The following is a 22914-nucleotide window of genomic DNA, read 5'->3' as shown; positions in this document are numbered from 1 at the left end:
GCAGAGCCTAGCAGCGCTACCTGACTCTCCCGGGGAAAAGTTCTTTGAGAAGGTCCTGAGAGCAGCAAGACACTGGTCGAAGGGGTGGAGGGGCGAGTCACTCACTCGCCTTCCCCTTTGGGGGCAAGGGAGTTGACCAAATTGATCATGAGACTCTTCTTACACCTCCCAGGGAGGGCTTCTTAGGACACTGCCCCACCAGGAGAACTGGGGCTGTGGAGGGAAGCCCCCATCAGCACACACTGAGCGCAGTCAGTTCTGTGGGCGCTGGAGATGGAGAATGAAGTTGGGAAATCTGTGGACAACCAAATGGATAAGTACATGTAATCATTAAGTGTTTGATTTCCCTCCCTGCCCTTCCCTGTCCCCTCTTGGCTGAGCAGTCATGGATTTTGCCAACCTGGTAAGTTGCCTGGTGCTATTAATTTCTGATCCTCCTTCACCCCTCCTGTTTCAGAGTTACAATAATGGGGAAATCAGAAAGTCAAATGGATATTGTAGAAAAATCGACAAAATCTGGGAAGAAATCCTGGAGCTTTGTGACCATCGGTCTGTCTGTCCTGCTGCTGCTCATGACCTGTGCGGTGGTCGCCCTGGTGATCCTGTATGCCAACAGTAGAGGTAAGAAACCTGCCGCTCTCTCCCTTCTCCCAGCCCCTTCTTCATTAACACACCCATAAGAGTCTTTTCTGCAGCACTAAATCAAAAAATGGGAGAGAAGGTGCAAGCACCTCTGTCTGGGAGACTTTGTTTTCATTCTCTCTGCCTTGCTGTGGGCTCATTAACAGAGATGTTTATCTTCAGACACCTGCTTTTCTGTACGACTATGCAATGCAAGTGGCTTTGATCATTCGGATTGAATCCAAAATCTAGCAAATTTGATTTGACAAAGATCAAAACAAAATGTGTCACAGTCTTCCCTGGGCAAAACATGTATGCGACACGCTCTGTGTGTGTGTTTCTGGAGGAAGCGTGTGCGTAAATTCTAACACTTGGTATTTTTGTGTATTTGTAGAAGCCTGAGAGTCTAAATTCCGTTTAGGCAGAAGTTTGAAAGCAACAGCTGCCTACCAGAGCCACCTGGGGCGTTGTTTATTTCAGTGTAAAAGCTGCTTTGAAAAAACGCTAGCAAAGAGAAGTAACATAAATAAGGGCACACAGGGGCGTTTGAAATGTAGGTGAGATGCAGTTCAGTGACTTCCATGTGAGCATTTTGCCAGGGTGCATGTTGCCTACATGGATTAAATGGAAAGGGTCCCCATAACAACATGTTTTTCACTGGCACCTCAATTGTAAAACAATTTTTCTTAAGTGTTCCTTTAAGCAATGCAGGCAGGATTTGTAGCAGCACCTGCATCCTGTTTGTCACTTCCCTGAATACCTCTTGATTTCAAAGCTTTGTTGAGATACTTGAGAATGAAATAAATGAATTCTACCGTCAACACTAAAGCAAGGCAGGGTTTCTTCTCTCTATATTGTATCTGCAGTCCTTACCTGCAGCGAATTGCTTTCTAAGGCACTCGTAAGTACTCCAACACTGCCAGTTTCCAAATAGCAATTCATGTAAAAGGCTCCTTTTGTGGTTGCTTGTACTCTTCTGCCACTAGCAAATGAATGTTATCAGCATTTGTTACAATTCCGGACAAAACCCCTGAGCGTTTGACACTCGTCATGCTCAGCAGAAAGTTTCTCATATTTAATCTGTTACCCCTGGAGATGTGAGAAAAAATAACACAGGCTTCGTGTGCTACTGAGAACTGAAATTCCATTTCAAGGGGAGGCTCTAGTGTCTTTAAATACTGAGCTGGAGCAGGATTCGGATGCTTGGCTCCATAAAGGGTTTGCCAAATCTGTTTGGCAGTTTGCTTTGCGTGTGGGGCTCCTCTGTTCCAGGTTCAAATGAAGTAAAAACTCAGCGGAGAGGGACAACCTGGACAGCTTGCAGCTGGAGAAGTCTTTGGCCCCCTCACAAGGGTCACTGGAAAGGCTTTCACCAAATGCAGAGCAGTCTGGGGTTGGTAAATCTCTCCTAGAATATACGTTAACAAGAGGGCAGCAGGCGTTGCTCAGATGTGGGCTCCAGCGTTGTAACTCCCAGTAACACAGCAACGGGGAAATGCCATTTGGACGGAATGTTCAGGATGGGAGCAAGAACTTTTGCTTTGTGTTTATTTATTTTATTTTAATTACACCCGAGTGTTAAGGTTGGAAATGGGAACGGGGTCCCGGATTTCTAATTAAAAGCTGGGTGGGTACACAGATTCTCAGCTACAGCCAAATACAGTCTTCATCAAAATGACACTTCCCTGGAAATGCTTCTTACAGAAAATGCTATTTAGCCAGCTGAACATTAATAGGCTCGTACGTCCTTTTTCCTCTCATTGTTCCATAGTTATGTTGCAAAACATTGCAGCTTACGCAGCCGTGTGACAACACTGTTTTGGACCAGTGCTGACGAATCTTTTCCTAAGAGATCTGAGGGATTTTTGACCTCTAAAGAAACCTTTTATATCCCCAATGCCGGGTCTAAATAAGTCCAAAAGCAAAGGAAAGAGACAACTGCTGAATGATCTTGGGAGGAGGGTAGACAGGGAGGAAGACAAAGGTGAAGGGCTGTACTTTTGATCTGAATATGCCAGAGTCCTTTACATGATTTCCCCCATTCATTACCTTCCCAAAGGATCAGCCTCAGGGACATTTCCCAAATAGCATGAGAGTTATTAGCACAACCGCAAAAAATTCCAGCCCTGCATCACTCAGGCTTTGGTCCCAAAAGCACCTTAGCACTGATCCTACCATAATAGAGTATGTCAAGCCATAGTCAACCTTTATAAAAACACTGATGAATGCTATTTAAATGAAATTCTCCCACTATTGCCAACTGTTTGGAAAAATTTGCTTTCTGGTTTCAGAGCCTTTAGGGTTCTCGCAGGTAATATTTGCAAGATTTTCTCCACAACCCTAAGGGTTAACATTATTATTATTATTATTGTTTTATTTATTCATTGTAGTGTAGTAGCATCTAGGAGCCCTAGCCACAGACGAGCACCCTATTGTGCTAGGTGCTGTACAAACAGAACTAAAGGACAGTCCCTTCCCCATAAAGCTTAGAAACTTAATTTTGTTTTTTGTTTTTAATGAAAGCTGAGATTCTCAGGCAATCACGTGCCTCCAGTTGCTGGGGCTTTAACAAAAACAATATCACAAGCTCCACAATGAAATCATGAGAGCGAGCCATGCTCTTCACCTTTCATACTGGAGTGAATGTGGAGGAAGCAGAGTTACATGGATGTAAAACCAATCCAAATGAGAAGAGAGTCAGGTCTAGAATGACAGAAGGTGGATGAATATTCAGCATCTGCTAATTCTTGCTTGAAATTTATAAATTCGTTTCCATCAGCCAGGCCCAAAGATAGCTTGTGTTTGCTTCTTAAGTGATATTCACCTGTCAAAGCCTGGTAAGTTGCATCACTTAACTCCCATTTAAAACAGAGTGATCCAGCACTGTCTGCAGACAGGTGAATTGCAAAGGGCCCAAGTTTTATCCACCTGAATTTGCCATGGAGAAATAATTTCAAAAACATAGGCACAAGTATCTGTGGAAAACAAATTTTAGATTTGTACGCACAGGTATTTGTGCCATAACTGCTTGCAAAGTCATCCAATAAGGTTCCAGAAATAATCCCAATGGGACTTGTTTGACCAATCACAACTGACCAATGCACCATGTATATAGAATAGCCAACCGTTGATTAGAGCAGCCTACAATCAAGCTATCAATTTTTAAATATTTGCAAATAGCGAAGCAAAAATTGCAAATAATAATAATAATACATTGAGTGGCGTGTACAAAGAGAGGAAATGGACATCCAGTACAGATATTCTCAGCAGAAAAGAAGCTAACTTCAGTGGATAAATTATGTGTTGCAAATAAATTGCTCAGCTTTAAGAGCTACACAGCCAATCTGCAGTGTTGACAACACTTCTGCCAATGAGAACTGTGTGGGAAACAAATTCAGTTCAGATGCTGATAGGTGAGTGTCACTGATGCCTGCCAAACAACAACTGTGGATCTAATTGCTTTAAGAGGTGCCATCCTCAGCCATCTGTAGTCCTTGAAGAAAGGGGCGAGGGGGGAGGGAGAACACTCAGGCAAAAGAAAAAATCAAAAACAAAAAAGTCTCAGCACAAGGCCCGAGTAGGTTTTGAACATATGACTGTGTCATTTGCTGGGTTCTCATCTTCTGAAAAGAAAGTTCAAAGAGGGAAGGAAGCGCAAAGCGTGCTTGCATTCCGAAAATGTCCAACGACCCACTGCTCAGCGCAATCATTGTGCTGCACTGACACTCTTGTGCTAAACAAGTCTAAAGACCCATTTATAAGTTCCTATGGTTCGTTACTGACTATGTTAAACGTGAATCCCAGTCCAGGGCCTGCTCGAAAGCTCACCTAAGACAATGGGATTCTTTTCATTGACTCCACTGGGCTTTGGATCAGGTTCCTATTGAACTTTGACATGTCTCCGGTAAACAGCAGACCTTTGAATCTATAACAGCTTTTACCCCAATGACACTGAACTTCCCTCTCTCCCTCTAGGCCAGATCCTCAGCTGGTATAAACCAGTGTTGCTCTGTTGAAATTTTGTCACTTGAGTTGGCTTTTTGATGGAACTACCCCATAGCTACTCAGGCACGGACTTACTGCTCACCAGTGGGGCTAAGGGAGTCACAGCTAGAGCTGGGTGGCCTTTGTTCAGTGAATAGTAAATTTGACTAAAAAATGCATTTTTCAAGGCACTGAAACTATTCGCAAATTCGGGTCAAATAGTTTCAGCTGAAAAAAAAATTTGGAAGTGTTGAACTGTTTCAGAAACGTTGATTGGAAACGACATTTCGCTTTGAAGCGTCTTTTCAAAACGACATTTCATTCAACCCAAATGAAATGTTTTTGGGTTTTGTCTCTATGAGAAAAAGCAAAAAAATTCCACTGCAGCCACCAAACCAAACATTTACTCATGCACTTGGCTCTATTCACAGCATCACCAATAATCTGGTTTTTCCCCATTGCAATGCACTAGCCTTAACATTGGTGTCATAAACATTGGCTCATGCATTATTCACCCCATTGTGATTTTTATACTTGGTCATTTCAAAGTGCAGCCATCTAAATCTAGCTAGACATTTGTTTTGTTTTGGCTTTGGAGCTTTACGGAAAATGTATTAACCCATGAGTTATCCCTGCCCTATCATACCAGTAAGTCACATCAGGTTGTGCATTAGCAGCCTACCTGTATATATCAGGCATTTGTATTTAGCAGTTTTCATTAGAGGATATCAAATTAAGAATCTTCATCTAAGTATTTGGTTACAGTTCACACAAGTGTCACCATCCTTTCCCTCAAATTACACCAAGGGGGAGATCTATCTACTATGATAAAATAGGATTTTTCCTTTTTGGCAAAGCAAGGCTGGAAAATGTAGTACACACAGCTTTGCAGTGTAGACTGAGAGTGTACATTTCCCACTGGTGGTGTTGTTTTCAAGCAAACTCATGTGAGGTTCAGGAAAAGAGCAATGACAAAGCATTGTGCAAAGCATTATTCGGCTTAGTCTGCAAAGCCCCATTGAGCATATTGTGGAATAAGTGCAGGCGGCATTGGTCATATCACATAAAGCATCAACTCTGCTTGTTTTTGCCAGGAATTATACAGAGGCATAATTGAGATAATTGAAGGGGAAACAAAAGCACCACTTTTGGAAGTAAGCTGAGAACCCTTCACCATTTTTAATGATCCACTTCGGTGGCAAAGTTTTAGAACTCCACATATGCTACAGAGGTTTCAAAATAGACCTGACGTCTCTCCTTCACCCAGCTCAATTACGCTTTAATCATAGGGTCCATTTTCTGGTGCTTTGGAGTTAGATACTTGCTGATAGAGGTTTAGTTCCAGCCTTTGAGCGAAGTCATTTTCAGGGCACAGTCGGGAAAAATGCTTTGCTGATAACTGCCATTTGGTGCAATCTGGTCCATGAGAAATGATGGAAGAAAATATGATGGCCAGTCTTTTGGGGAATTATCTATCGGTCTGTCTTAGGGTTCTATCCTACTGCCTGTCACCCTCGCATGTGAGCGCCTTCTATGTGAAATCAGATGCAATAGCGAAGTCCTAGCTGATGGTATGGGGTCTTTGGCACTTCTCCTTTTTGGGGTCTAAATTCTGTCCAGGATAGTGGTAGTGTTTTGATTGTTTTAAAAAACATTTATTACTATTTTTTGGTTGGTTGGTTGGTTGGTTGGGATTGAGTGGTCAAAGAGGCTGTCAATGTAGTGACTGTCATTCTTATGCTGGAAAGGCATTTCGAAGAGGAAGGCGGCTTTGGCGCATTTTCTAAGGATGGTCAGACTCTGGATTCATCTGATCTCCTCTGGAAGTGTGTTCCATAGCTAAATCCCCTCAAACAAGAACACTTTGTCCCTAGTTTTCAGATGCTTTGCCTTGTGCTTTGTGATCGGCCTTGTCCCAGAAAAGCACAGCTATCCCAGTGGTTTATAGATTGAAATTCACTCTTTGATGTAGCTGGGGCTTGAGCCATTAGTGGCTTTGAAAACTATGAACTGATCTAAATAAGAGGCAGGCTCAAGCTACAAATTTTCAATCCTGGTCATTTAGCTCCATAGTTGAGATTTATCATGTTATGAAGATTCAGTAGGAGCTTTTTCAAAATGGGGATCTGGGTTCCGATCCCGTCCCAATTCCCAGAGGCACCTACACACATCTCCCATCTGAAGCTAGTTGTTTATCCAAGCCCTGGGGTTAGATTTTAGTAGGGTTGCTGAGCAACACCAGGACTAGTCAGTTAGAGGTTGATAAACAGGTGCCAGGTGCCAACTGAAAAGAAATAATTGATCTGAAAAAATACATACATCTTAGTCCTGGCATAGGGCCCAATCCTGCCAAGGGCTAAGCCCCCTCTAACCGCTGTTGACTGCAGGATCCGTCAACTTGATTCGAAGAAACTATGATTCAAGCATAAAAGTGATCAGACAGTAGGTGGAGAATCCAGATAACATTGGTATAATCAAGAAAGGACAAGTTTTTGCCAAACCCTCTCGTGGTGGATGTGCAACTGCTAAATAAAATGTGATTGGATAAAAAGAAGAGGAGCAATAAGCCAATGTGACTGCAATTATAATACCTAGCTCTTACATGGTGTTTTTCATCCATAGATCTCAAAATACTTTACAAAGAAGATCAGGATAATTATCCCCAATGTACAGATGGGGAAACTGAGGGCATAGAGACATGCCATGACTTGCCCAAGAATCACTCAGGCCAGTGGCACAGCCAGGAATAGAACCCAGATCTCTTTAGGCCCTGTCCCATGAGTCCACTTGGCATCACTGCCTTAGTTCTGCCATGTGTGGATTCAGACACACATCAACTGTCGAAGACACATGTCACGTAAACAATGTAGGATGACTAGAAGCCCAACTCATGTAAACGAGCATTGCTTTGCTTGTCTCATAACAAGAAGTAGTGATGGTTTTTCTTTGAGACGGCGAAGATGAAAGATGGTAGCAATAAAGAAGACAGCCCCAACAAATCTTCAAATACCATTGAATCATGTATATAACTCTTGCCTTTCATCCTAGAGAGATAGCCAGGGGCAATGCTCCCTTTGAGTGTGTAACAGGTCGCTGAAATGTTATTGGGCTGTTCAATGTGATTAGCAGTGTAGTTGGCATCAGGCTCAGAAGCAGGAGAGCGTGGAGCTCAGGGGCCAAGCGAGGGGAGGAGCGCTTGTGAAGGCAACACTGTATTTAAATGGGCAGCTGATATTTGGGCCAGGACACGTCTCTCTTTCTAACTTGCTCTCTTTTCTAGTCCACTTAAATGCTTCTATTCTTTCTCATGAGAGAATATTCTGCAACCTAATGCACTTACCGTTAAGGGAATGTGTCTGGATATTCAACCTGTGTTCCCCTTAGGAGACACACGAAACAAATCATTGTCTCGATTCAGGTCTACACCCTTCAGATGCTTGGAAACTATTATTATCTATCCCACTTCAGTATTATTTGTTCACATTTAATTGAAGCACCCGTGAAATCAATTTACACCAGCTGATGATGAGGTGTATTTAGTTCTTGTCATCTTTCCTAACCATGAGCCTGTCTGTTCCCCAGTGAGAGGCAGGGACCTGTGTAAACACTGGAGTAAGACTGGAGAGATCTGTGTTCAGCTCTGCCCAGACCTCCTATATGGCCCTGGGCCAGTCACTAAATCTCTGGGTGCATCAGGTCACTAGCTGTAAAAAAAACAACAAGAAGGCCTAGTAATTATTCCATTCTCCGATCTGTCTTGTTTATTTAGGTTCTAAGCTCTTTGGGGCCTGTAAGTGTTCAAATACTTTAACATGCCAGAGACATTTCTGAATAGGTTTTTTTCCTTTCAGGATGGCGAGTTATAACTATTAGCCCAGTGGAGGTATTTTATCATACATGCTGCTCTGTCCACAGGTAGGTGAGAAGAGACTGACAGATGCAGCAGACAGAGAGGGGCATGGGTACGTGGGGCTGGGACACACAGGTTAGCACGTTTGGGCACTCTTGGAATGGAGTGAGACGAAAGGGTTAGTGCCCTCCGTTTAAAAGTCTTCATTAGATAACTGTAGCATTTTACGACTCAAATCCTGGTGCCAGCAAGACGGTCCCACCCATTTGGACAGCTAGGAAAGTATGAATCACAGCAGCTTTGGAGTAGCGTTAGAGCCATAAACTGCTCTTGAACCTCAAAGCGTTCCTTGAACACAGCGGGGGTTTCCAACCAAAGCCAAGGTCATAAGGGGGCCTCACTAAAACGAAGACTCTCAACCGTTTCTTTTCTTCGATCATAGTCATTTTGCAGCGTGTGTCGCACCAGCAATTGTGCATGGCTGGAATGGGCTGGATAAAGAATGTTTGTGTGTGTCTCTCTCTCTCTGAACCTCAGTGACGCTCAGGTCACTTCGAGGATGCACCCAACTACAACTGCGGGAGGAAGGACAAGCTTGTGGTTAAGGGCTCGGACCTAGCACAATGGAAGCTGAAGCTGAATGAAAACAAAACATTTCAAATTTCCCCACAAGATAAAATTCCCCCCAAAAAGTTTCATTTTGGGTCAATCGAAACATTTTGTTTTGATAAAATCAAAATGTTTCCTTCCGATGTTGACTTTTTTCTAATTTCATACATTAGACAATCACATTTAAATAATTAAAACAAAAAGTCATTTCACACCAGAAAATTGAAACATTCCATTCCAAAAAGTTCAAAATGGAATATTTCCACCACACCAAAATGCTTCTTTTCCAATGTTTCTTGCCAAACAAAATGTCATTGAAATGGACACTTTTCCACCAAAGGTTTTGCTTCCAACAAATCAGCATTTTCAGACAGAAAAATGTTCCACTGGAAATTTTCTAATAAGAGGTAGCAGGTTCACTGGGTGGACCTGTTAGAAATGAAGTGGAGAAACAAAATCACAAAACTCTTGTCTTTCATCTTGGGTCCCAGTTAAGAAAATGAAAAAGATTTTTAGGAGATACCATCCTATTTCCAGCAGTCCAGATTTTATATTGACTGTTACTGGAGGAGAAAACACGGAGTAATGAGACTGCTCTGTCCTTGCCAGACATATTTTACCTGCCAACGTACTAAATGAATCTCAGGCTGAAGTGGCTCTCATTCTAATTAATCCATCCACACCCCTATGCTGTGGATGTAAAAATCAAATGCCTGATTCTCCTGAGTACCTGAGAATTTTTTTGTCCGTGTTTTCCCTACCGCAGTTTATTTATAGCAGCCAGAAAAAAAACTCCTCTCTGCTTTAATTCCATTTGCATTCTTTCCCAATTATAATTCCCAATTTGGGCTTCCTCCGCTGTTTGGTGTTAGCTTTCGTTAGCCCACTGCAGGTAACCGTGTGTTCATGAAGAGATCAAAGGCTGGGGCCTCTTTCCTGAACAAGAAAGATCAGTGTGTGCACACAAATCGAAACAGCTGAGGAGCAATTTGGAAAGTGGCATATCTGGCACTGGCTGCTGTCGGAAGACAGGACACTGGGCTAGATGGACCTTTGATCTGACCCAGTGTGGCCGCTCTTGTGTTCTTATTACAGAAATCAAAACGTCCACTCATGAGCTGAAAGCTGAGGAATATCTGATTTGTGCCAGATTTCCATCAAATTTTTCCCCCACCCTCTGTTATTTATGTTATACATAGTTCTTTGATTGTCTCAAATGTGATTATAATTACTTGGTGTTCTATCCCTCCCAGAGGGGTTGCCTGGTCAAAATACGGTCTTCAAATGGTATCATTTTAAACAAGCCCAAACAGAAGAGAGAAAACACCTGCTAATGCAAAGTGTTTATCAGACATTTTATAGGTCACTTGCAGTGAGTGCTTTTGAAGAGCTCAACTGAAAAAACATAGCCACATATTGTGTCTAATGGTAACACTTTGCTCTCTCAAAGCACCTTTTTCTGGGGGTCATAGAACAAGCTATGAACATCAATTAAGTCTCACAAGCCCCTGTGAAGTAGGTCTGAAGTTACCTATATTCTGCAGAAGGAGAAACTGAAAGGTTGGGTAATTTGCCCTGTAAATTGTACAATGTGAAGTTCTTTCACCCCAAGCAGATGGCTGATTCTAGGCTTGGGCACCACTTAAACCCTCCAAGGTGGAGCTCAGATAGCGTATAGGCATTCTGCTCTCCTTCTGCACAGGGGTGAATTTCTCCTAGAGTCAATAGTGAAACCAGGAATAGAATCTAGGGACCTGATTCTCCCGGTGATACACGTTACTCCCACGGAATTCAGTGGAAGTCCTACACATCCCACAGCAAGAGGCTAATTCCCCTCTGCATTGTGTCACCATTTATATCAGTGCAAATCATGTGTAAAATGCCACTTCTCAGACCTGGCCATGTTGTACAGTGGTACACCCACTGTGCTCTCCCTTTGCAGTGGTGTAAAATTATCTCAGGCAGTGAAGAAACAGGCCCAACAAAAGTGGGGTCCCTGGGATACTGATTAGAACAGTGCAAAATACACACATTTCTGGGGTGTGACTATTGTGCTTTTTCCTCTTCCTCTCCTCTGCCCGTCTCCTATTCCCCCTTTATCTGCGATTTCGGTATGCCAATATTTGCATCCCCATGAATGTTCATGCCTTTGATACATAAGCTGCTTGTCTGCGTTAAAAAGGGTTTGTTTTTTAGCTCAAAAAGTTATGCAGTTTAGGAACATTTTTCACAAAAATGGGCCTATTTTCAAGTTTGTACAATGTGCAAAAACCTTGAATTTTGGGTAGTTTTGTATGTTGTCAGAAATACTTTAATCGCCTCCGGTCCAGATTCCCAGTCCCCTGTCTAATTACTACACCCTAATTTGTGCAGTTTTTCTAACACAGATTTCTACACGCACACTCCCACTTGGTTTAGCCCTGAATGTTACATTCCCAATCACAGGGGTGCTGTTGATGTTGCTTCCACTGATGAACTTCAAACCACTATTTTCCTCCCCACAGTTCTACGTCTACCTGAATTACTTTACCAGGGTCTGCTCTTGTCAAACACTTGTATTCAGCTTGGATCGGTTTGCCTAATATCTCTCCGCTAGAAACATTGCTGCACAGGAGAACCACGTTTAAGCCACTTGGAAAGTGATGTTTTTTTTTTCCCAGTGAGGGCTCAGTGATCCTTTGCCTAACAGAAAGCAGCCAAGCACAAATCAGACTGAAATTATGCCAGGGAAAAGCATAGGCATAAAGCAGACTACATCCAAACATTCCTGAACAAGCCTGGGGGACTTGGGGAGCAGGCCAAACTCTGTAAAATCCCAAACAATCCCAAACTCGGGGGGAAGTTTGGAACTAGATCCCAGCTTTGTGGCCTGGGCCTATTCCTGTTTATAAAATTTACAACTAATGACAAAAATGTCCGTCACTAACATAGCACCTTCCTATAGCAGACGCTCTCAGAGCAATTTACAAACACTAATGAAAAAAGTTTCACAGCATCCCTATAAAATAAGTGCGGTAATGCCCATTTTACAAATAGGGAAACTGAGATACAAAGAGATCAACTGACTGGCCAAGCGCAAGGACTATGCTCCACTAAAGCCACATTTCTGCCTAACTTTGAGGGCTTACTCAGGACCTGAATGGTGCCTAGGCCTGGTGCTACTGGGCCAGGTCTGCACTAGGGTAAGTTTCATCAAAAGACAGCGAACAGCAGAATAGAAAAAAAGAGCCTAGGAGAAGTCCTGCTTATAGCCCGCTAGAAGCACCTTGTTCCACTTGGCTTTCAAAGCCACAGTTGTTCTGAGAGAGGTTTTCATCGGGGCAAAATACCATCGCTAGATTCTAGGTTTCACAATGGTTTTGAGCCGCAACCCTGAATTATAGGAAAAAGTACAACAAGGTGCTTTGTGCCATGAGTAGCTTAATAGGAAGCACAGAAAGTGACGTCCAACTTTCAGTAGCTATTGTCTGTTTTATCATAAACGATTGTATTGTAGAGACTACGGAGTGGATTAGCCTGGGAATTGATCTAGTCTCTCACCCCCTTCAAATGAGCTGAGGTGTTCTGGCAGGACAGCCTGAGTGAAGCTTTCATTGTAGCTGCCCTCACTGCACCTATTCTTCAGATAAACAAAGGTCTGTCATCCTGGCATCTTTCCCTGGCACTAGAATTCACTTACTTTAAAATTAAAAAAAAAAAAGAGCCCAGGTCATTACAGATGAGCTTGGAATGAAGTCGAGCAGCTATTGAGTGTCAGCGGTGCTCTGCTCTTCCTTACATAAATGAATAATGGCATCATGTGGTTTTATTCTCCCCCACAGATATGCAGTATGGCACCAATTCAGGCAGCATATGCACTACTCCTGGATGTGTTACAGCAGGTAATAATTCTTCATCTGTATCCTGTCTGCAGAGGAGTCATGTCAGATGTAGGAACTGCCCCCACCTCTCACCCCAAGCCCAGTAATAGACTGTCCTTTAAAAGGAAAGGAAAAGATGATTGAAATGATGCTCAGGAGCTGAAAGGAATGAAAGTTCCCATTTGGCTGCATTAATAATACTAGCATTGCCGATTTGAATCTTGGGTGAGATTTTCAAAAGCACCCAAGTGATTTTGGAACACAAGTCCCATTGACTTCAATGGGACCTTTGCACCTAAGTCACTTAGGCACAATGAGACTTGAGCTGTTAACTAAGGGGCTTTTGAAAATCCCACGCTTTGTCTGAAACGGAGCAATCCTGCTGCACCTTACCTAGCATTGACCAGCCAGGTAAGCAACTACTTGTTCATTCTCATCAGACTCATTCAAACTATCTAAGAAAACAACATAAAAGGGAAAAAAATTCTCCTGGGATCCCCACTCTCAATGGTGTTTTTGTATGTGGAATCAGGGCAGACTATGCAATAGAAATTTGCCTTGTTGATAAGAGACCAGATCTGCTGCGTGGACTGAAGAATAATTTTTCCCAAAGCTGGCTGCACATATCAGCATTCAAGGGTTTCATGCCTCAGTTTTCCCATCTGTAAAATAATGATACTTCTTTTATGCTGTGCTTTGAGATCTATGGATGAAACGCACTATGTAATAGCTACATGGTATTGTTATTGTATTAGTATTAGTATCTGCAGGTGACACTAATAGGGAGAAGTCTGGCACTCCTTAGTGCAGGGGAAAATTACCGTTGGGAGTCAACGGCCTTAGGCAGGAGGTTGCAGGCTGAGTGACTTTAACCACCTAATAAAAAGCACAGCAGCCCCTATAATAATAAAATAATAAATGGAGATATACCTATCTCCTAGAACTGGAAGGAACCCTGAAAGGTCATCAAGTCCAGCCCCCTGCCTTCACTAGCAGGACCAAGTACTGATTTTGCCCCCGATCCCTAAGTGGCCCCCTCAAGGATTGAACTCACAACCCTGGGTTTAGCAGGCCAATGCTCACACCACTGAGCTATCACGCCCCGCCCCGCCCCGCCCCGCCCTACCAAATATTCTGCTCATAGGTCTGATTTCCCTTCTCACTCTCCATCAGAATGTGGCACTGTCACCATGGGGGACTACCACTGGCAGCCAGTCAAAGCCCTGCTGAAGGGGTTTGCCAGGGTGGAAGTTTGCCCTGTGCAGATGGCTGGTTTAAAGTCCTGCACACCACTGGGTCCTTGCACTGAGGGTTTAAATGGACGGGACATGGTGCTTCGGGCTTTTTGCAGTCTCACTGCACCGGAGTGACTCTTATCCCAGATGAGTAGTATGAAGATGCAAGATCTGTTCTGCAGAGCACCTTCTTGGGAAACATACCTGTGTCCTTGCTCAGGGAGGGAACCGAGCAGTGACCCCTCCCTGAATAACCTCAGAGCGTTATGTGCAGCTTGGACATCCTATGCAACTCAGAGATCTGGTTTTTGTGATACGCAGCTGCTAGAATACTTCAGAACATGGATCCAACGACTGAGCCTTGCACGGACTTCTATCAGTACGCCTGTGGGGGCTGGCTGAACCGGCACGTCATCCCAGAAACCAGTTCCAGATACAGCATCTTTGACATCCTGAGAGATGAACTGGAGATCATCCTGAAAGGTACGACTGGGACAGGGTTACAGCACGTATGCAAAATAGCGAGACTGAGCATCAGAATTTTGAACTAAAGACATATCCGGCCCCCTGGAAGTGGTAGCCAACACAATTAAATCCACATTAAACCAATGCATTCACTCCCCTACCCCAAAAAATATCGTTGCCTGCATGGTCTGTAAAACCACGAAAGAGGGTCTGTAAGTAATTCCCAGTCATGGCTTCCTCAACAAAAGCTAGCGCCTCATTCATAAATCAACATCGTTCCATTCAAGTCAATGGCACGACATTGATTCATCCCACCACAGGATCTGATCCAGACTCTTGAAAAAAGCCAGGCGTCTCAGGCCAAGTCTAGACTTTACAATTTTTGCCAGTACAGTAATGTCAGTTAGGGGTGTGATTTCTAACAATATTTTTATACCAGCCAAAGCCCTCGTGTAGATGCACTTATACAGGCAAAAAAATTCTTTTGGCAGGATAGCTTATTTCATTTGGGGAACTGGTATAAGCTATGCCGGCCAAAGCACTCCTTTGCCAGGATATTAGTAGCTGTATTACGTAGCACCTAAGAGCCCTAGTCTTGGAGCAGGATCCATCGTGCATGGTGCTGTACAAACACAGAACACAAAGATGGTCCCTGCTCCAAATAGCTCACAGTCTAACCTGTGTCTAGGATGGTTTGTCTGAATAGCTCTACCAGCAAAACTTCTCTAGTGCTAGATCTGAGTGGGGGATGGGTGCAGAGGTGATGACATGGAGATTTCTCACCACCACTGATTTTTTTAAAAATAAAGAAAAGTTGACCTATGTCATGTTTTTTCCACAATGGTGGGCGTGATAAAGCCAGCCTTTGCCAACGGCTACCACACCACGTTTACTGACATACCACAGTTGTGTTTTTGTCATTGGTTCTATTTGTGTTAACCGCTGGCAACTGTATGTTAAAAAAAAAATCAGCATGAGCTGCAGTGACATGCTAAGTAACGAACGCTCTGGTACCTGCAGTACCCGATCTCTTGTCCAGGCCTTTCCCCTCCCACCCCTCAACACACAAACACTGAAAGGGTGGCCCTGATCCCACTGAAATCGATTGGAGTTGTGACATTGACTTCAGCGGGAGTAGGAGAAGCCGTGGGGGGGGGGGGGGGATCCCCTTCACAACCTCCCCCTTCCTGTACAATAGTTCCAGGACAGAGCACTCTCATTTCACGGTCAATGGAGCCAGTGGATGCTGATCGTTGCTGGCATTCCTGCACTACCACTGATTCAGATGATGAGAAAGAGGCTCCCCGGGGCACCGTCTCACTGCAGTGGTTCCATCCCTCCAGGTGTGCTGGAGTCTCCGGAGCAGGGTGATCGAGAAGCCTTTCGGAAAGCTAAAATGCTTTACACTTCCTGCATGAATGAGAGTAAGTCTCCTCTTCTGCTGCTGCTATACTTGTGAAAGTAACTAACCCATCCCCCTCTGGCAAAACCTTCCCACCAACGTGTCTCTCTCCCTCTCTCAGGATCTCCCCTGAAAAACCTGCCTCTCTGCAGGTAGATGACTTGAGCGCACAAAGCTTTAGGGTGTGCATTCTGGGATATGGCACGTTAGGTAATAGGTTACCTATCTCTATATGAAGAGCCTGCCTTTCTGAACACAAACATCCAGCCATTAGTCTGATCCCATGTTCTCCTGGGACCCAATACAAGTCCCACACTGAAGTCAATGGAAGTCTTCCTGTTGGCTTCAATAAGAGTTTGGTCAGTTCCCTGGTATATTCAGGAATGGCAGCTCCAAGGAGCATGTCCCCTAAGAGTCATCTACAAAACCAACTGTTGGGCAAACTCTACAGAACTCCCACGCTCAAAAATGATGGCACTTAAATGCCAGGAAGTAGCATTACATGATGAGGATTTTTGTTCTCGTAATCAGAGTAACGAATAACTTCTAGTAGTTCTGAAGGCAAAGGAGAATGTTTCTAAAACATCTGAAGAAAATCCAGCAAACCCCTTTTTTGAGTTACATGTAGACAGTGCAAGATTTAGGATGCTTCTAAATGTTATTTCCTTGCTTTAAATTATTTGAGTTTTGTAAATGACGCGATGGGTGACTAAACTCTTGTCACTTAGCAACTCCATGTGGTTTTTTAAATGAAACTTGCTTTGCTTTTGAAGTCATTTACAAGCATAACAAAATGTGATTAAGGCACAGAGTGATGATTTCTAAAGCACCTCAGGCACATGTACATAAAGAAAGTAGGCATTTAGGACCCTAAGAGTCTTTGAAGGTCAATGAAATATAAGCTCCTCCATGCCTACATTTTACCGGAGAAGTCTAGTCTATCTTCATTGGCAGATAACTGCTTGTTGGAGAGAATTTGAAGATTATGTGTATGGATTTACAGGACATACACAATGTGTTAGAAACAATGTGTGTGTGTGTGTGTGTGTGTGTGTGTGTGTGTGTGTGTGTGTGTGTGTGTGTGTGTGTGTGTGTGTGCTACACCACTTAGAAAAATTATGCAGTAACAGCCAAAAGCACTAGTTTCTGATAGTGATACTATGATATTATTAGTTAATTTTTATATTGTGGGATTGCTGACAGGCCTCAGTCAGGGACCAGGCTCAATACTGGAATGTTATAAGGGACACAGAGTGGAAAATCCACCCACAGTGAATTACTTGGTCATAATTCTGTGTAATTCTGAAGAACTCTTATCCTTGGTTAAGAACTTCTGATTTGTACAGAGAAACACTAGCCTCAGTCTCCAGCTTTGTGTGTTCACTGCCCAGGCATTATAATGTTCTACAAAGGTGAGGACTGAAGCAGTGCAAAAGCTTATCAAACAAATCAGGGGCCCAAGAGACCAGGCTGAGGTTTCAGACACCTACCCTCCCTTCTCATAGGTGTCACAGTTACACTAATAGCTTTGCACAGAATTCATCAGTTTCACAAGTCAAAACCCACCAAACAAAATATCAGAGGATTGGGGTTTGTTTGAACCTCAAAATGAGTCACAAAACACCCCCCAAATCGCTAACTCTTTCACCCTGTGAACGGAACCTTTCATGTTCAAAGAGTTCTTGTTAGGATAGGGTTACTGCCCAGTGGAGTTGAAAGATGACACCATGACGGGTAACACCATCCAGGTTCACAGGGGACTTTTAGAATCTGCCTCCCCTATTGCAAGAGTTTCAGTTGCTTAGTTTAGTCTAAATTTTCATCCATTTTTCTTCGTTTCTAGTGAATCAGAAACAGGACTTTACATTTATTTCCTCTTCTTCCTCCTCAGGCTTCATAGAGCAGCGAGATTCATTGCCCCTGTTAGAGGTTTTAGCTATGGTTGGAGATTGGCCAGTGGCTTCGGCAGATTGGAATATCACCAAAGGTAATAGTGTGTGCTCAGAGAGCTCTACGTTGTCAGGTTAGGGTAATTTATCTTCCTAAAGAGGCTGATGTCATTGCATCACATCTCCACTGAGGCTTTCCTTAACGAAGTTCCGAGAGACATTCTCTCATCATTTAGAATACATCAATCTGCATAAACAAGGCCTGGATTTAATGCCTGCAATCAAAGATTTCAGAACCCTGTTTTATAGACACAGATAATTTTTTTGCAATAAATAATACAGGTAAAGGGCAGATGATATAACTTTTTTAATTGATAAAATGTGCACAATTATAAAACCTCAAGACACAGGCACAAAATTTGAAAGTAAAAACCCCATTGTTTTTATAACTTTTAGATGCAAGTTTCCAAGGTGCACACCCATGCAAAAATTGTGCTCCTATATTTTCGTATGCAACTAGCATAATTAGCTCTTGAAGCACCACAGGCTAACTAAGCAACAAGATGGTGATTTGTAGCAGAGGTGTGTAATTGCATATACATTTTTGCATGCACATATTTTTGACATTTAGTTACCAAAGTGGTAGTTGCTTTACAAATGCTATAGATGTGAACCTCCCTTTTATTAAACAAAGCAGATCTGTCATCAGAAACATGAAAAAAGAACAGATCTATTTAGCTACCACGGTGATGGGCATGTTAAAAATGCCTGGGCAGGTAGATAACTAGCTCCTGGTGTGATCTATGGATTATATGCCCCAGTGTGGGAGTTTAAAAAGCACTCCGCATTAGCCAAACTCTGCTCCCATTGGAGTCAATGGATTACATCAATGATTGGCTTCCCTGGAAGCAGAATTAGACCAACGCAGGTAGCTTTTGAAAATCCCACTCCTAATCTCCAAACTGGCCATAAAGAAATGTCTATTCCTTTTATTTCGTCTTGCCCCTGCTCCTGCAAGACCCTCCCATCCAGGAGGTGCAAGGTAAAAACCCTCCTCTTCTTTCTTGTGCTTCCTTAAAACTCATCTCTTCCACAAAGCCCACCAGCATTGACCCCCAGCTTAGAGCGACCGCCTCAGTTCTGTCCAGCAAAACCCAGGCCAGACACTAAAAGAGGGACATCAGCTGGGTCACTTAAGTGCCTTGTGCGTCTGAACTGTTTTGTCTGCACATCTAAACATTCTGCTTGGAGCAAGAATTGGGTTTTCCTGTGGCTGTGTGCTTTGTACAAGGTAGAATTGTCCAGCACTTGCACTAATAAAAAGAATGATGAATAATCAGTTACAAATAGAGACGTCCCTCTGGGATCACTTTGTTCATCCACTCCCAGCCAGTGCAGGATTGTTCCCTACAAAATATTCTCAAGTGCTCTGTCCAGTCTGATTTTAAATTACTTAAGCAATAGGCTTACAGTATATGAAACTTAATTACTCTTGATGCATATCAATAAATAATGCTTTTATTCCCCCAGAGCCAAATTGGAGCATGGAAGAAAAACTCTCTACACTGAACTCCAGATTTAACAAACGAGTCTTCATTGATATGTTTGTATGGAACGATGACCGGGATTCCAGCAGACATATCATTTATGTAAGAAAAATAATCGGGAACTACAGCTCCATAAGTCCCAATACTCCAGATTCACAATGGGTCGCAACTTGTATCGCATTTAGACATGCTTTCCATAAGCACTGATTTGTATTGGTGAGCATTCAGAACATGGGGGGAAATGTGCATGTTAAAAAAAACCTACAAATCTATTCATGGTACCCCAAACAGTATCAAATACATCTTGAGGCAGATCCTATACTGATTTACACCCACTGGGCCATTGTAGAGTATTGTGACTTACCCGGCAGGGTTCAATAGATGGCATGAAACTACTGCGGATATCCAATAAACGTAGCTAGTCCATATAGAGCTATGAATATCGTCAGTCTCATATCCTTTATTGTTACATGTGAAATCTAGCCCTGGAGTGGGCAACATCTTCTCTGGCAGGTTACTTTATTTTGGTCTTTCAGAAGTCTCAGTGGTCACTGAAAAAATCTTGCTTTATAGCCCAGGATAAGTATCCATCCGATACTACCCTAGAGAGTAAGAGTCAGATCTTAGTCCCATGCTTGGACCTCTGAGGATTGGAAGTAGACGTTCTGGCTTCCATCTCACTTCCAGCTCCAAGGAATAATAGGCTAAGCTTGCTACTTGAGTGGGTTTATCATGTAACAGAGTGCTATGGTCCTTCCAGTGGTCCACGCAGCTTTTCACGTTGATCTTGAATGACCCTTTCTTGCCAACCAGTCTCACTGCTCATCACTCACTAGAGATATGTACTTGATTTCCTTCAGATCGACCAGCCTAGTTTGGGAATGCCGTCCAGAGACTACTACTTTAATGGTGGCAATTACCAAAGAGTAAGTATTCCTGAACTTTGCTACTAAAAATTGCCTTTCACTAATCATGTGCAGGTGAACACTGCTTTTACAAGCCACAAGGAGCTGAATCTTCATGTTCTCCAACAATCGCAGTTAGACTGTGGAACTCATTGCCACAGCATGTCACTGAGGCCAAAAATTTAGCAAGACTCGAAGATGGATTGGACATTTATATAAATAACAAGACTATCCAGAGTTGTGATAGTTCATGCTAACAAAAAGAGTACTGGAAAGGAGATAAAACCTCATGTTTCAGGGTTTAAATCAATCTCTAATTTTTAGGGATAGGGATGAGACCTTCATATAGGGCAGATTATCCCACATCTGCCTACTGCAGGGTTTCTTGCACTTTCCTCTAAAAACATCTGGTACCAGCCACTGTCAGAGACAGGACACTGGACTAGAGGGACAGCAGGTCTGATCCAATGTGATAATTCTTTTATTCCCATATTTCTACAATTTCATACAAATCCCCGAATTCATTCTGATGAACCCCAACTGTAGAAGGTTTCAGACATCCCCCATGACAGACAATTCCATTCATGAAATCAGGATTGACCGGGACAAACAGAAGAAAGATGAATGGACCGGATCCTCAGTTGATGAGAATTTGATCCTGTATGTGTTGGGTGATCCTTATTTTTTTTGCTGTGAGTTCCAAAACCTACATGAACATTTGGAGACACTATTTTGAAACTGTTTCACTTTCCTCCACTGCACAGACCAAATTTGTTCACTTTCTCCTTCTTGCTTTTCTTTGTAAATGCCTGGCTAAGCCGCTGCAAATGTAGATGGATAGAAATAATTTGTCAATTTCAGGCCTGAAAATACTTTTGAAGCTCTTTTTAATTTCGTAATTATTTCATGCTAACTGAGTAGATTTGCAGCCGAGCATTAAATTGAATTTCCTAATGTGAATGAAGGGGGAACCATGTAGACAATGTTCAAACATTTCAGACTCAGTTGCATATTACAGGAGTAGGGGCCTGATCCAAAGCCTGTTGATATCTCTGTGTGTCTTTCCGTTGACTTCAGTGGGGTTTGGATCACGCCTGTAGTGAGATATAATTCCAAGGCTTTCGTCATCCAAACTACAGAGCTGTGAGATTCTGATGGTAGCGGATCTGCCGGCATCCTCACCTCAGCCACCTTAACAAATTGTGATTCCTATGTCCTGTGTCCCATATTGTTCTGTACATGGAATTCAGCATGTGAGCTATCTCAATGCACTCCCGGTACTATTTATAGAATATGGCCAAAGTCTTCTGACATTCACAGACTCCATCGAGCATGTGTTGAAGGCAATCGCCTACAGAATTTCTTAGAGACACAGTGAAACCTGCAAAACAAGTCAAGTACTTCATAGGGCTGCATTTGATCTGAAAGGGAAACAAAATTGTACTGGAAGTGGCACCAGGGTGTTTTGAAGCGGGCAGGGCCTTGTCTGTTGGAAGTGAGCTCCCCTACTGCAGGTTTCATTTGCATGTTAGCAAATTTTTTTGAAGGGGAGGGGAGAGTGAAAATGATGCATCATGCCCATGGTCAAACTTAGACTCCAAGGAGGCAGGAGATCAAGTGCAATACAGCAGTGATCTCAAAATTAACAACATAAAAAGACAGCTGTAGGTAGCCTCACCATAATTTCCCACACTGCTGGATTCTCTTCTATATTTTGTGCCATAACTTCACTGAAGCTGGGGATGAAGGGAAGGGGAAAGAAGAGCTTTTCTCTCAGCCAATTGGGCTACATTTGGGGGTTTTCTTATATTGCTATTGAGGAAACTTTAAACCTTAAATATTTACCCTTGTTATTTTGACTCTTAGGAGGCACTATTCCCTCAGCACAGTCCAAAGCAAGGAGCCTTTGTGGCTTCTGCATTTATTCATTTAGGGGTGAGGGGCAGGGTCCAGTGATACACTAGCCTGAACTTGGGAGATCTAGGTTCAAATTCTCTACTCTGCCACAGATTTCCCGTGTGAGCTTGGGCAAGTCACTTAGCCTCTCTGGGCCTCAGTTCCCCCATCTGTACAAAGGGGATAATAGCACTGCCCTACCTTAAGGGATGTTGTGAGGCTAAATACAGGAAAGACTGTGAAGTGCTCACATGTAATGGGGGGCATATAAAGTACCTTAGGTAGATTCAGGCACCTTTACTCATGCTGAATAATACCTTCCTCCACCAGCAGTCTCGTGTATTTCAGTGGGGCTTGCCCGGAGACTACAGGGCTCAGAATCTGGCTCTTGGAAATTTCTGTTTGGTGACCATTACTGAATTTTGCTTCTAGACAGACTATTACACAAGTGCTGAACAAATAGACACATCTGTGACCTTTCAAAGCCTTGTGTGGACTAGAAGATCTATGGCCTGTGGGATAGCTAGACACATGATACCAACAGACAGAGTGTGAGCAGCACATCCTAAAGGAGGAAATAAATGGTCAGCTCCTCAGTTGCTATCAATCTGCAGAACACCATTGACTTGAGTTGAGCTGCATCGATTTACA

At 43.0% G+C, this 22914-nt stretch overlaps 1 protein-coding gene across 2 annotated transcripts in view; it reads left to right on the top strand.

The window, feature by feature from the left end:
* The first annotated feature begins 273 nt into the window (after nucleotides 1–273).
* MMEL1 (membrane metalloendopeptidase like 1) overlaps nucleotides 274–22914 on the top strand; it is a 47403-nt gene continuing 24762 nt past the window's right edge. The window contains exons 1-8 of one of the 2 annotated variants that reach the window (XM_065421362.1): nucleotides 274–323; nucleotides 458–621; nucleotides 12886–12945; nucleotides 14481–14642; nucleotides 15968–16048; nucleotides 17918–18013; nucleotides 19446–19564; nucleotides 20323–20388. In XM_065421362.1, the coding sequence (XP_065277434.1) occupies nucleotides 274–323; nucleotides 458–621; nucleotides 12886–12945; nucleotides 14481–14642; nucleotides 15968–16048; nucleotides 17918–18013; nucleotides 19446–19564; nucleotides 20323–20388 (798 nt within the window). Of the gene's footprint in view, nucleotides 324–457; nucleotides 622–12885; nucleotides 12946–14480; nucleotides 14643–15967; nucleotides 16049–17917; nucleotides 18014–19445; nucleotides 19565–20322; nucleotides 20389–22914 lie in introns of those variants that run through there. The other variant, XM_065421363.1, reaches the window with a different exon arrangement.

The sequence above is a fragment of the Emys orbicularis genome, chromosome 22 (genome assembly GCF_028017835.1).
Source record: "Emys orbicularis isolate rEmyOrb1 chromosome 22, rEmyOrb1.hap1, whole genome shotgun sequence".
NCBI lineage: Eukaryota > Metazoa > Chordata > Testudines > Emydidae > Emys > Emys orbicularis.
This window is presented reverse-complemented; position numbering and strand designations above follow the sequence as displayed.